The 14361-nt window shown below is 38.3% G+C and overlaps 1 protein-coding gene across 2 annotated transcripts; it reads right to left on the reverse strand.

Moving 5' to 3' along the window:
* Positions 1-222: 222 nt before the first annotated feature.
* Positions 223-14360, reverse strand: DNAAF1 (dynein axonemal assembly factor 1). Of its 2 annotated transcripts, none has more exons than XM_086758244.1 (14): positions 14242-14360; positions 13875-14106; positions 13390-13530; positions 12793-12928; positions 10204-10295; positions 9163-9384; positions 8251-8417; positions 7873-7994; positions 7147-7361; positions 6120-6380; positions 5415-5524; positions 2676-2744; positions 1183-1534; positions 223-848 (listed from the first exon to the last, which is right to left on the reverse strand). In XM_086758244.1, exons 2-14 carry the CDS (start codon positions 14008-14010, stop codon positions 751-753), a joined length of 2121 nt encoding a protein of 706 aa, XP_086614370.1. In that variant the 5' UTR covers positions 14011-14106; positions 14242-14360; the 3' UTR covers positions 223-750. The 2 variants fall into 2 exon arrangements, with proteins under 2 accessions (XP_086614370.1, XP_086614369.1); XM_086758243.1 differs by having other exon boundaries at positions 1183-1537.
* Position 14361: the final 1 nt, after the last annotated feature.

Raw genomic sequence — 14361 nt, forward strand, 5'->3', positions numbered from 1 at the left:
GATGTAAGTATATGTGTCACCATATCTGTTTCCCTACCCTAAAAGGTAAAACCAGATTTTTCCATGCATGGATGCTATTCCTGCATCTGTTTTTGCATAAACAGTCATAGTGTCTATGAATATTAGATCCATCAGATATCATGGTAAGAAGCAATCTCCATTTGTCATTGAAGTCCATCTGGTATGACACATACTGATAAAATGAAAGAAGCTAAAAATACCTGTGCTTACAAACAGAACCTTTATTCAGTTCACACAACAGAAACATGTTACATTACACACTGAAACTATGTAAGTAATTGAATTCTTATAAACACTTAACTAAGTATTTCTAGAAGGCTGCAAGGGGAAAAAATCTGATGTAAGACAGTGGAATTTAGCCTTAAAACAGTAGTGCCCTCACTTTCACAGCTGCCCTGAAGAGCTTGGAGCCGAGGGATCTCCAGCAGCTTTGGCAGTGGGAGCACAAGGCGCTTGCTACCTGTGGGGTACAGGGGATTATGGGTTTTTTCATGCTGACACAACCAAAAGCTCTGCCCTGAAGGTGCGGTGCCGGAGGCCACAGCAGCCTCTGACTGGCTGAAGCACTAAGTCCTCCTGTTGCAGGCGGTGGTTTTATATCACAGTAACTGTTTTGTCAGTTTTAACTAATGGTCCCATCGCTGAGCTCTGCATTTTGAGAATAACTGCTCACAGTTAGCCAGGCACTGTGCTCCAGATTTGGTCTTTTTTTTTTTTTTTTCAAAGTGATTAATCTAATCCACTCTCACTGTCTTTGTCATCTTGTGCTTCGTGAGGACGTCCCTCACCGTCAGCCAGGCTCTGTATTTCCCCATCAGTGCTATTCCCTGTTAAAGCATGAAGGCAAAAGGCAAATGAAACTCACTGGTGGTCCTTTAAATACTGGAAAAAGAAATGTAGAGCCCAATTTTTAAAAACTATTTAAATAAAACTCAGCAAGAAATCCTGTGTAGAAAAAGATAAAATAACATTTTAATTCCTATTGTATTGGGATTCCCACATAAATGAAAGGAAGAGGTGATGGTTAACTCACAGTGGATTGAAAATTTTTCCAGCAAGAGCTGAACAAATCCTTACTTTTAGTGTGTGCATGCCACCCACCTTTTTGTCTGTGACAAATTATGTCACCATAATCTTACCAGGGCAAGTAACTGATCTTACCGTCCCCTTCCTGTGGACGTGGGTCATCTGGTTGATCGCAGACTGGTGACAGCAGTAGATCATCTTTGGACTCAGGGGTAACCTCTTGTATCAAGGGTTTCAAGGGGGTTGCTTGTTTATCTTCGATCTCCAGGTATCTTTCTGAATTGGCAGGCTCTGTAAAGAAGCTTTCAACAAGGGGTCTTAAGTGTTCCTTTTCATGCTCTTTATGTATCTTACACACATTTGAAAAAAATGCTGTTGGAACTTCTTCTCCTGATGAATTCTCAGACATGCTTTTATTGTTTTCCTCTAATGCAGAATCGCTGTCATTTGTCATTTCAGAAATTATTTCAATCTTTGGGTGATATTCCTGCTGTAAAGGTAGAAAATGTAATTGAAAATATGTTACTTTAGATGGAAAAGCTAAAAGATGTGTAAATATCTGTTGGATCCACATAACAGCTGTCAGCTTTGATGTGCTGTTCTCCCAAAATGTATGGAACATGTGCTCCATACCCATAGCTCTGTTTCTTTGTGGATGAATCTTGGGTTAACTATTTTTCAGGCAGTAACGATGAACTGACCATAAACTATGAACAGTTCACAAAAAGAAGACCTATTTCAGCAATTCAGCAACGTGTGGGCTCAGTTCTATGGCTTTACCTCCAGAGAGAGCTGACTAACATCTTCATCTGACTTCAGTTCAGAACTGAACACCCTTCAGGGCGTGAGAGCTGCTAACACTTACGCCTTCAATAATAATCTTTGTTCCCTTCCCTTATCTTCTTTTAATTGGAGGCTTTGTTGGCCAAGACATCTTGCAACGCTGCTATGAGTCTGTGACCAAAAGAGCACTGACTGTAGGAAAAGTTCGCATTATCTTGGAGAGACTTGTAAAAACACGTACAGTATCAGCCTGTCTCCAGCAAGGCAAGTATGAGTCAACATCAGCACGAAAATCAAAGCTGGGCTTTTAATATTTATTGTTTTCCTTTTCCTCTTCTGCTTCTCTTTATAGGCTTTTGCCCTAGATTGGCAACAGCACAACGCTAATGTTGCCATGAACTGTGCTGTATCTGACTAGCCCCAAGTGGAGCAGAGGAGTTCCAGTCTCTCTGTTTTCAGTTGAAAAGTCTGATTTTATTCAGTTGCAGGTGATTTGTACTATTACTCAGTCCTTTGCAGCGTATTAGCACTGGTAAAGTATATTTCAAGAGTAATCTTTGTTAAAACACTACATGCTATTATGAAATCAATCTTATTTAACTGTTGCATTACTTGATCTTAGGTTTTCATTCTCCTATTTTTGCAACACAATAATGTAAAAATCAAATAAAAAAGATTTACAAGTGGGTAGAGAAGATCTGCTGAAACATCCATTTTAGTTTACAGATGCATAACTGATTGCATCTCCCAAAGCAGCGTTTCACCGCTTCGATTATCCTCATTTTGCAAAACATTTGTAAATGTATTTAGGGAAGCTTCATCATTGGAATTAATAAGAATCTTACCTTTTGGATGAAGATTTCCTCTTCTGAGGGAAAGTCGTTTACATCTATATCTTCTAAATCTGGCAGTTCCTGAGGACAATCACAAGATCATTAATCAGTGGGAAAAGCTACTCCAACCAATAAACTATGACATCTCTGTCTCACTGGGAATCTTCTTCAAAGCTATGCTTTTCAGGGTAAGAGGCCACAGCCAGGAACACCACAGAGTCATTCTCTCCAAGATGACAGTTTCCTCTGCTAAGCACATGTGGGAAAAGGAAAATTCATCCGTTTCTAGAAATAGCAGATGGGAAGGCAATAACCTTAACGTCAGGCTGTGTGCTATTTTCTACTATGCTGTATGATTATGAAGGAAAAAAAGGATAAGCAACGAGGCATTAACAGGATTTTAAAAGCAAATATGGTTTATGTCTATTAGCTGTTTATTATTTATTTAATAGACTTAATCTCAACTGCAACACGTCTTTATGGGTAAGAGCCAAATCAAGATCTGCAGTCTACCTGAAACTGTTTATTACTGTTAACCTAAATGCATATAACAAAACAATGTTTTGCTTTGAATGCCTCATAATTAAGCGTATAGAACGGCAAACTTGCTGAGAACTGGTTTTCCTCAGACAGATGCAATCATTTCAGGTTTCCATTATAAAATATTATCTAAGACAACTGCCACTCACAGACATGAAAGCAAAAATAGAGGGTGGGCATACAAAATCACAGGTAGAAAGACCTTTTTGCCAATTTTTTAATGTAGCTCAATACTGGTAAAAACATGTCCTTTTGGTTTTAGATGTTTTTAGAGCTTAATGATTTCATAGCAAGCTGCTTGGCATGGTAGCATCAGGAACATCTAATTTGTACTGTCTTGCACAGTGAAGATTGTCACAGAATTAAAATCAACAAAGGAAATTTTCCTGAGATGGTTGTAGCTAGTGCAGCATGTCCTGAAGTCACACAGTTTTGTAAGAATAGCATTAAAAATGTACAAATTAACATTTGAGACTGATGTTAGTGAGTGGAATTTGATGTCAATAGGGAAATGAAAGAGTTGTTACTCTTGTTCCAATCAGCAGGGTGCTCTTGCAGATTAATTAAAAAAATTGCTTACTAGGAGTTATTCTGGTTTAGGTACAGAGAATGCAAACACTGCCAAGGCAAGTGCAGCAACATGGGCTTGTTTCTGCTTGACAGAGGGATGTCACAATCACCTCATTACAAATCCTCCTCCACTCTTCTCCCTTATATTACTACTGAGACCATCTACTGACTGCAGGATAAGAACAAAGACGACGGTGCTGCTCCAGAGCTTCTCACCACTGGCATCTTCACAGCCATTCCCTGCCATGTCAGCACTAAGTCTCCTTGGAAAATCTGCAATAGCGTAAGTATTGGAGGCTGTTGTGAGAAGCTCTTTCCATCACTAAACATCAGTTGGAGAACACTGAAATGTGTATTAGAATGTGATTTGGGTTTGGTTTTGCCTCTGTAGAATTAGAATAGTCACACTTCTTATGTGTCAAAAGAAGCTCCATGCACATATGCTGAAGAGTTCCTTTTCTACTACATTAAAGTTTGTGCAAAGTAGTGTGCTACGGGGCCATATAGCATCAAGAGAAAAAACAAACACTGAATCTATGAGCTTATCATGTTGTGGGTACCTACAGCATTGCTATTTATTTAAAGCTTTTATTTCAAACCCTGCAACATCTGCCTATAAAAATAATATTGTATATACTTGTAGTTGCTGCCAGTTCTCTCCACTATCCTTTTTAAACTCGTATTATTAAAATAGCCAAACAGGAGGATGCAGCAGTAAGCCCTCTGCTGAAGCAGTGAGTTGAGCCCTTCGGTAACAGGATGGAATTTTTTCCTGGGAAATTAAGAATATGGAAAAGATATAAGAGACTTTTCTAAAACATTCCAGTAAGCCTTCAGTTAACAGTGGCAGTATAAGATATCAAGGATTATATTAAGTGCTCTGGGAAATCACAAGCTCAGAAGTTTGTTATTACTTGTTATATCGTAATCTGACAGTGTCAGTTTAGCAGCAGTGTCATAATTAGGACATATTGAATAGTTCTCCTTTGAAGTGAGATTGCATTTTTCAGCAGTATCCATGTCCCCCTCATGGTTAAATGTGGTTAAACATGTTTAAATGTTTGCATCATCAGACAGAAATCTCAGAAGACCATATTACAAATGTCAGTTGCTTATTATATACCTGAATAATGCACATTCTGCTTTTCTTGGAAATATACTTAAGTTATATTTTGAGAATTAATTTATAATACCTAATACTGCTAGCTAACATTTACAATGAGCGGGTGGCTATTTCTTCCTCATGCTTTTTCTGCAGTAGTCCACATTTTCAACTGCATATTTCATTTGAGTTTTGCCTAAGGGGGGACACGTGTCCACTAGATTCTTCTTGTTGTGATTTCTGGCCTCATTAACTTCTCCAGAGGAATTACAGAGATAGAAGGTCAGCTTCAGGTGATCTATACAAAGGACAAAATAAACCATGGAAGCAGTAGCAAATCCTTTACACGTGCTACACTGGCGAGAATGAATCCCCCTAGAACTTCAAGTTTTTTCTTTCTTTCCTTTTACTTTTCCTAATAGTAGACCTTTCTTAGAAACCTCACTATATAGTTTTATTAGTCAGGATGTTACAAGAATTATTTTGGGAGCAGACAGCACCCAAATCTGAACTTCCCAAAATCAGAACCCAATACATACATCAAGATAAATTTTCTCCGGTGTCTCCAGTTTGACCTGTTCAATTTCAGCACATTCATCCAGTTCAGGAAGCATGGCCTTCTCAGCAGCTGCCTTCTCTCTTGCTAGATCTAAAGAATAAACACTAGTCAGTTGCAGAGAACTAACTGAATAAAAGACTTTCTATATTGCAACAGCAAGCGCTGCAAAACCAAACTGCTGGGGACCTGGCTACCATTGCAGAATTCGCAGCTGAATCCAGCTCTTTGTTTTTCTATCATATTCTTGGTCTCCCTCATATTCTATAAATTAATACTTGCATTTTTCAATAATGTAGTCCACAAATCTACAAAAGCATTCTTCCATGTGTGAAGGCACAAAACCACGTCCAGAGTGGCAGACAGATTGCACAGTTTATTTGGGAGCAAGGGAAGCCTGTAAGCTCTCCTGTCCTATTGCTAAACCTGCCACGTATGATAAGTGGAACTCCACCTGTATGTAGCAGAAGTTGCAGATTGAGCCCTCAGAATTCTTTTTTATTTGTTGTATCTAAAGAATATTTTATCCAGTATTACTTGATTTTCAATTAGTCACAGTGGAAATCCAATGGGATGTTCTTATCTATCAATCAGTTGGTTTGAATCGGGGCAGAGGTGGTGCTGCACTAAGAGTTTGGCTCATCGACTGCATCCTCAGTTTGGTTTGGTTCTTCACTGTGTACATTACCATCTCTTGTCTTGTTGAACTTTGAGTGTTTGTAAGAGCTTGATTCTTGTGCATCCTCTTGAATTCTAGCAGGAATATTTCCAGACGGGAAATCTGTGTCACCTCCCCTATTTGGTAGAAGTGTTAACATTTCATCATGAGTATCCAAACTTTCATTTCTAAATTTCTCAGTTTTCTCTTGAGTTTCTTCCTTTTCTGATATATTTGAAGTCTCTGCTGTATTAGGATTTCCATCATTGTCCTCTGAATTTGCAGGTGCTCCTAGAGAAGAAACAAGTTCATTACAACTGCAATTACAATGTATCAGATAAACACTCCTCTGCGCTGTAGTACTGCCTTCTTATTTGACTTCAGTCCTGTTTATTCTGAAACATTCACACATCTCCAGAAGGGTTAGGTTGGGACCGATTACTGGCCGTAAATGTATGCCTCCTTGAATAGTGTGACGGGAGAACTCGTGGCATCAAAAAGGGCAGTAAGTGAAGCAAATAATTAAAAACCTTCCTCTTACTGCCTGTATTACCACTGCTGTAGGCAGTTCTTACTGTTAGTGAATGCAGCAGGAGAGGTGCCTGCATGAGGACTGGTGAAGTGGTTATGACTGGGTCTTACTGGAGCTCAGATCCCTACTGAAGCCAGCCTAGTCCTGCCTGTTGTGGAAATATCCCTCTCGGGCCGCAATTGCCTGCCTCGACCCATGAATGCCTGCTGCAACCATCATTGCCCTGACTAGCACCTGGTTGCTCTGGTGAATGGAACAATAGCCTGAAACACTGGGACAGAAAGTGGTTTGTTGGTTTTTTTTTTTTGTTTCATCAGCAATGAGGAAGGTGATAATTGCTTAAAATCATTGTTGTTAATCTAAAATGTGCCAAGATTAATAAAGTATTTAGTATGGGAAAGAAGAGTCATAAACATATTCCAAAAATTGCACCAGCCTGCTTCTGAACATTTGGGAACTATTCATTTATTTTAAACATTCAAATTAAAGCAGATACAAACATCTTCCAAAATATTAACCACAAACCTTCTAGGATGTCTGTCACATCTTCATTTCCACATTTTGCACTTGCATCTCTTTCTTCCATATACTTTTTTCTTTTATTTTCCTCTGCTTTTCGTCTGATTGACGCTAAAGCATTGATGCTATCTTGGATTTTTTTTCTGTCTCTGGTTTCCCATTTTTCCCTTTCTGCTTTCTCAGCTTCAAGCCCTCCAACAGCCCAGGCTTCTGCACAGGCTCTAATGAAAACACAAGAACTTACAGTAATATAGCTGTAAAAGCCCATCTTTATAATGAAAGACAAATTTAAAATAGCTTGCAACAGCATAAAATAGCTGCAAGAGAAAAAAAAAAAAAAACAAACCATACAGCAAGGACAATCCCTTATGCAACAGGGATGCATGTACATCTTATCTCATATGTGGAACTTCAACAAAAAAAAAAAAAAGATATCCAAATGGTGATCACACCATCAGAGGTCTGCCAGGAGTGCTGATCTTGGCTCTGCTTTTCCAGACACCTCTTCAGTTCCTGTCAAAATCAGGATTTGCCTCTGGTCTACAGACTTTGTGTAAAACAATTCTGTTGAAGAATTAATTCTCTTGTGAAAAAATACAAGTTTTGTTTCTTTTTTCTAGGTATGTTAGATGTAGAACTTCCTTTCTTTACATGATAATATTGGCAAAACATGGATGAGTTATCATTAGCATTTGAGCTTTATTGCTGTGTAAAGATGTCTCTGTTTCTTACCTATCCTTTGGGAAAACTGGTCTGTCATCCAGATACATTAGTTGTTTTAGTTTAACAGTAAGTGTTTTTCTATAATTAGCAATTTTCTTTATCACTTGATTTCCCATCAAATTCAGCACACGCTAGAGAAATAAGGGAAACAATTTTTAAAGTTGAGTGGCAAAAAAAAATCCCAATCTGGTTATGCACTTTCCCTATCATTTCAAAAACAACAAGTGAATAAAACATACTGGGTGTTACAGGTAACCTACAAAAAACAAACACTGTTTAATAACATTCCTGTTAGACCAATACCTATTGTGCACCGGACTATACCACAAAACCATTTAACGGGATTCACCTATATACATGATACAAACTCTCAGCTATTTAGCTTACCAAATTGGGCATGGTCTCCAGAATAGTTATGATATTTGGATCACTTAGGTTGTTGTGGGAAAGATCGAGAACAGAAATACTTGGGCATTCTTGCAAGTGCTGTATGTCTTCCACTGTCTGTAACTTATTGTGAGCAATCTGTAGAGTCTGCAGGACTTTCAGACAAGCTGTCAGACAAGAACAGTACAATGAAAGGGAAGGTAAGAGGCATGGCTTCACAGAGGGTTTTCTGGAGCAAGAAGAAAACGGTATTGTCAAAATAATTGGTTATATTGAATGGTGGGGAGCTTTTTTCCTAAATTTGTTGTTCTGCTATATGCACTTTTTGGCTAGGCCTCCAAAGCTGCTTTCTTCACCTCAGGAAAAATAGTTGTTTGGGTTTAGGATGCTGGTTGTTTTTAATTCACATTTCAAACTAGTCAGTTACACAAAAGCAAAAGCTTGTGTTTCAACTTACTCTCAATGTACACAAATGACAACGTAGAGGAAATCTTTTTTATTTTCTGCTGAAGATGGAATAAATCCTTTAACAGACATAGAAGACTTGGTAATCATGTCTGCAACTGCCAAAGCACATCTTAACTGTAAAGTAAATGGATTGTCAGCCTGTCTGCAACACCGATAAATGCTGGGACAGTACTAAGAAGTGAGGAAAAGTTATTTGATTGTCCTAGATACCCACGTGAAAGTAATTACTACAGCTTTTCTATTTTCTCATCTATTTAATTGCAAAATACATAGGTTTGACTCTCCAATAGAAGCCTTGCGGACTTTGGTATGGGATAGTGTGCAAAGTTCTAACATTAATAAAAAACCCTTTGAACTAGTGCCATTAATAATAGCTTAGCTTAGTCAAAGCTTATGAATATGGGCTCATTCTAAGTCAAAATATGTTGCATCAACGGTTCTTACAGAGATTCTCAATGGTCTTAATGTAGTTGTTGCTGATATTGAGGGAATCCAGCTTTTGTAAGGGTTCAAGGTTTTCAATTTTGTTAATTAAATTGAGTTGCAAGTAGAGGCAACACAACTCCGTCAGAGCCTCCAAATTCTCGATTTTTGTCAAGCCATTGCATTGCAGCCATAAACACTTCAATCCAGTATACTCTTCAAGATTCTCCAGGCGGACAAATCCTGCAGAAAAAAAAAATATGTTTTAAAATGAAATTATATTGGCTGAAAACAAGTCTTTGGAGGAGTATTGAAATTGATGGCAATGTTTCCACTGAATCAATGGTACAGTACTTGGCTCATAAAGGGCAAAAATGTATAGGTACCTACGCTGGTCTATACCTCATGCAGCCTTTTAGGTTCTCAAATAATATAGATTGAGAAAACAGCAAAACCAAAGCCAAACATAGCAGGTACGTTTAGCATGTCCTATTTATTTAAAACAATTCTTATGCTAACCTGAAGCAGCTAACCGTATCATGGAAAAACCTGCTCAAAATCACAAAAGGATGATCTGTGGTCATTCTAGCAACTTCTTTTCTCTTTCAGTAGTATTTGAGAACACGCAGCAAGTGTTTACTCTTCCTTTTCTTCCTGACCATTTTTATTTGGCAGTACAAAAGTCCCCAAAGCTGGAAAACAGCTTCTTTATACAAATAGATTTAAGAAGAAATACATGTATTTTCCTCTGAATGCAACCCAGACCAGTATTTTAAGATATTTCTCAGAGGCTACCATTTTGGGGGAAAAAAAAAGTGTCCCTTGATTTCTTTTGATCCTTTCAATGGCTCCACAAAGTGAATTAGTTTTACAATCATTTCACATTTCCACCTTCACATTGACTCATTTTGTTTCACAATTTCAATATTACATAAAATTTAACTATGTTTCTAATGTAAAAGAATTTTTAGATATCTTAGTTCAGTAAGCCATAAAATAATAGATTCTCTGCTAAAATGCTACTTAGAATGCTAAATCTAAACAGTTATGTCCACATCTTACCTTTATAATGCAAGTAAAGTGTATCATTTAAGTATGGGGTCAAGTATAATTTCTGCTGTTTACAGATGTCTTGCAGAATCTTTTTCGTCATTCTAAAATAATAATTGGACACAGAAGCAAAACAAAAAAAAAATGTATTTCAGTGCACATTCTGAAATCTTCAGTTTTTTAACAGATTTCAATGCAACACAAGAGTTCTTTTGTGCAAGAGAAATGGCTACAGCTTTCGAGACTATACTGAAAATAAACAAGCAGTAGGTTTTTTTAGAGTGGCTTTCCATTTCTACCTGTTTGAAGTGAGTTATCAGGCTCTGCTGCTAAAAAAAAAAAAGAGTACATAAGAAAGTGAGTAGGGAATTAGAGAGTCCACCTTTGAAAAGAGCAGAAGGATTCTATGTCAGAAACCAGATCCTTCCTCTCCAATTCTTTCCTCCATTCCTTGCTGCTGTGTTGCAGGACCTTTGGTAGCACAGCCAATACACAACATTTTTCTCAGGCTAGAAAACTGAATAGTTACCAACCTAACATTTTAACGAAATGCTGACTCTGAACTAGCACTCAAGACAGTTTTAATATGCAGCTGTGGTTGGCTAGGAGTGCCACAGTAAGCAAATGAATAATACCTGGTCAGGTGTAATTGCTTAACGTTCAGCTCCACTCCTTTTGGGATTCATGCCAGCGAGAAGCAAGGAAAGGCTGCTCAGGGAAGCTGTGGGCTGCAGCCGAACAGTGCAGGGGCAGAGGACTCGGCAAGAGGGTTTGAGCAGAAAGCTGCAGTGTGAAACAGCAGAGGCTGCAGGGGCAAAGCACTTGGGCTGGCACCCAACAGCAGCCAAATGAGGACAAAGCAACACACAGCAGTCAGCAGGACAGCAAACCCCCAAAGAGGTGCATGGTGCATGGGTGACATAAAAACTGTTAAACCAGAAATGGGTGGCAGTGAAGAGCAGCTGATGGGATAAGTTATGCCATCATCTGGGACCCTGTGCTAAACAGCACTGGATTCACAAGTTTCACAGTTGGCAGTCCCTGAGCAAGGACTTTGCAAACAATGACAGGACACTGGTTTTGGAGACAAGGTGTCCAGGCCTGCATAAAATCTAGTAACATTATAGACAAGAAACTTGGGAACCCATAAGAACACACCTAGCAAAAACATTCCAAAGCAGAAAGTATCTGTATCTTCCTGTTTAGAAAGATTATATTCTGCAAAACAAAGTTCCAAAATAAAACTTCTAGTAGATATTCCTCACTTAAAGACATATTGCAGAAGTACAATGTTAAATGGTCCAAAATTATTTTCTACTTCTAAATTCCATATTAACAAATTGAACTTTGCATCTCTGGTCATAAGTATTCATAGGACTAAAGCTTGTAACAGTAAGACTTTCTTGGTGGGAAAACATTTTCAAAATAACAAAAAAACTTGAGTAAAGATAGTGAAGTTAAACCTTTCACAGTGAATTTGCTTTTAGATTCATTTATTTACTACACTAAAAATCTCAATATTGCTGAAGAACAAAACTGTAATAGTGTCAACTAGTTAATTGAGTTCCTGGGACAATACAAAATATTGTCAGTCTGTAACTGCCCTGGAAGCCAAATGTGCCTGGCATAAATCTCTGAAGGAATGAAAGATTTATAAACTTTGAGCAAAAACTTTAAATATATGCTGTTTCTTGTATTGTCAGCCCAGGTACATGATTGTATGCTAGCTGCTTGCAGTATATCCCACTGTTTTTCATTGCGCTATTTATAGTAGCATTTCATCAAACTATTAGCATCCTCAGGCAACTTACAGGATCATAAAATGTGTTTCCTCAAAACACTTGATTATCTTATGTGCAGTTGTTGCTCTCTGCCATAATTCTTCATAAGAACTTAATGCTGAAGTATGCCAGGCTGGTTAGCCTGGGTTAATGAAGATTTCTATGTAAGTACATTCCAATCTACCCCCTGATAACTCAGTGGTTCAGGAACAGAGGGTAAATCTTCACTGTTCCTTATCTATCACTCCATAACTAGCCAACATGGCCAGACTTTCAACAATGCTATTAAACAGTACCAAATAAAGTTTTTAATTTTATTAGTTGCTTGCCATGTGCCCAGAGACAACTATGAATGAACAGCCATCGCAGCGTATGCTGGTTTAGGCTGGATCAATTAGAGGCAGACCTTACAAAAGACTTGTATCTTATTGTCAACTATCTGAGGTACCTCTGGATTTCCTCTGCTAAAAATTACCGTTACCACTGTAACACTTACATTGTGATGAATTAATACAATGCATTGTCTGAATTGATGCTTAGAAATGGTCAAATCTACTGACAAACGACTCCCACAAGAGCTTGCACAATTTTCTCTAAATCCATTACATAGACTACATCATGTAGTTAGAATGTCGTTTGCTACTGTGGCCATAAAAAAGCCGTACGGATGTTGGAAATACCAACAATTCCCAATTTATTGATTAGTCTCAAATTCTTCTTCAAAATTGCTCTCCTGACTTGATTTATAGAATAGCAAAACTCCCATTTGCTTCAATAATGCCAAGATTTAAATAAAAACCATCCACAAACAATGTATTACCTTACACAGCCCCTCTTCTCTTCTGTCCTTTGACTGAATGAGCTGGTTACCCATTTGTGATCACCATCTGAGTTTTGTTCATTCTGTTGATCTGCTCTGGACATACAGCTCACGGCTTTCTCTTGAGTTTTAACATCTTTGTAAGAAAACAAGTTGCAGTTTAACAGTATGAGTGGGGGAAAAAGTGTCATGTTGCAAATTACTTTAGAGAAATATTGAAGAGCACTTGAATGTGAATGTCAAGAAAATCAGTGTGCTAATAAACATTTTTAATGAAAGGAAACAACTTTTTTAGAAGGCAAAGTAGCAAAATAAGTAGTAGCAAAATAAATTGTTGAAATTTACTTTTTTTTTTTTGTTTAGATCTGGAAGTCAGGTAGTACCCATTAGTCTTAAGAGTATTATTATAATACAACAACAATATAAAGTACTGGCACCAATACTCTTACAGTCTTAGACATCTACTATATATTTTATTTAGTTAACAATAATTTGATTTTAACATTTTGCTAACTTTGCACATAAAGAGACGGCAGTAATGGTGTATCTGAGTCATCTCAAGCACTGTTTGTCAGCTTAGCTCATCTACAAATTTACCCTTTTCCACTCTTCGGAAGGTGTCTCCAGTGCTATACTCATTCAAGCTGTCTTTAGACTGCCTTTGATTAATTGCATTTTCAATGCTCTTCTCTTCAGATTCTTGCTCTGCACCTTCTAGTTCCACTTGTATTCTAGACACTTAAAAAGAGACAGTGCAAACAAGATGATTATACCAGTTTGCTTAAATATGGTTGCAATTAAAACATTTAGAGGTTAGACGAGCTTTATGCTTGCAACACAGGAAAAGGTATCTCTCCAGATAGAAGAAAATTAAAGAAACAGGAAAAAAAAAAAAAGAAGAAAAAGCACAATAAGATAGCAATGGAGTTAGGCTCAGTTATGGCAAGATTTTCAGTGACTTCAGTGGGAGAAAGAATAACCTCATATTGCATCCAGATGAGTAATGACAGACTTTATTTCTAGGCTTTATGTTCAGTAAAGTTCCCTAAATTCATCCGAGCGAGCCAGCTGGAAGGGCTCACCGGCATCAACAGAATTGCCTTCATTTTCTGTTTGGGCAGCTTCGTTTCTGCTGTCGTTCACAGCCTCCCCTGACACCTCTTGTGCAGTAACCTCCCCTGCAAGGCCTTTGTCCGAGTCTCCATTTTGTGACTGCATTTTAAGATTTGTAATTTAGACCAACATCAGCTAAGTCAGGCTTTGACTCACAATCCAACTTCCAGACAAAATGTGTAAAGGCTTTAGTAGGTGAACCTGTTACAGAGAAAAAGACAACACGAGTAAATTATGAAGCCTGTACGGAGCTGTACAGCCCAGGAGCTCTCTAGACAAGGCCCATGTCCTACCGCGCGCTGCTCCATCTCCTGTCAAACCTGCAACTCCCTTTACCTCACCCCGGGCCCGGGTAGGGCCGGGTGTTCCGACCCAGGCCTCGGCGGCCGCTCCTGACCTCGCCGCGGTAACTCCGAGGCAGCAGGAGACGCAGGCCCCGAGGGACGGGACGGGACG

The sequence above is a fragment of the Chlamydotis macqueenii genome, chromosome 13 (genome assembly GCF_036417535.1).
Source record: "Chlamydotis macqueenii isolate bChlMac1 chromosome 13, bChlMac1.mat, whole genome shotgun sequence".
NCBI lineage: Eukaryota > Metazoa > Chordata > Aves > Otidiformes > Otididae > Chlamydotis > Chlamydotis macqueenii.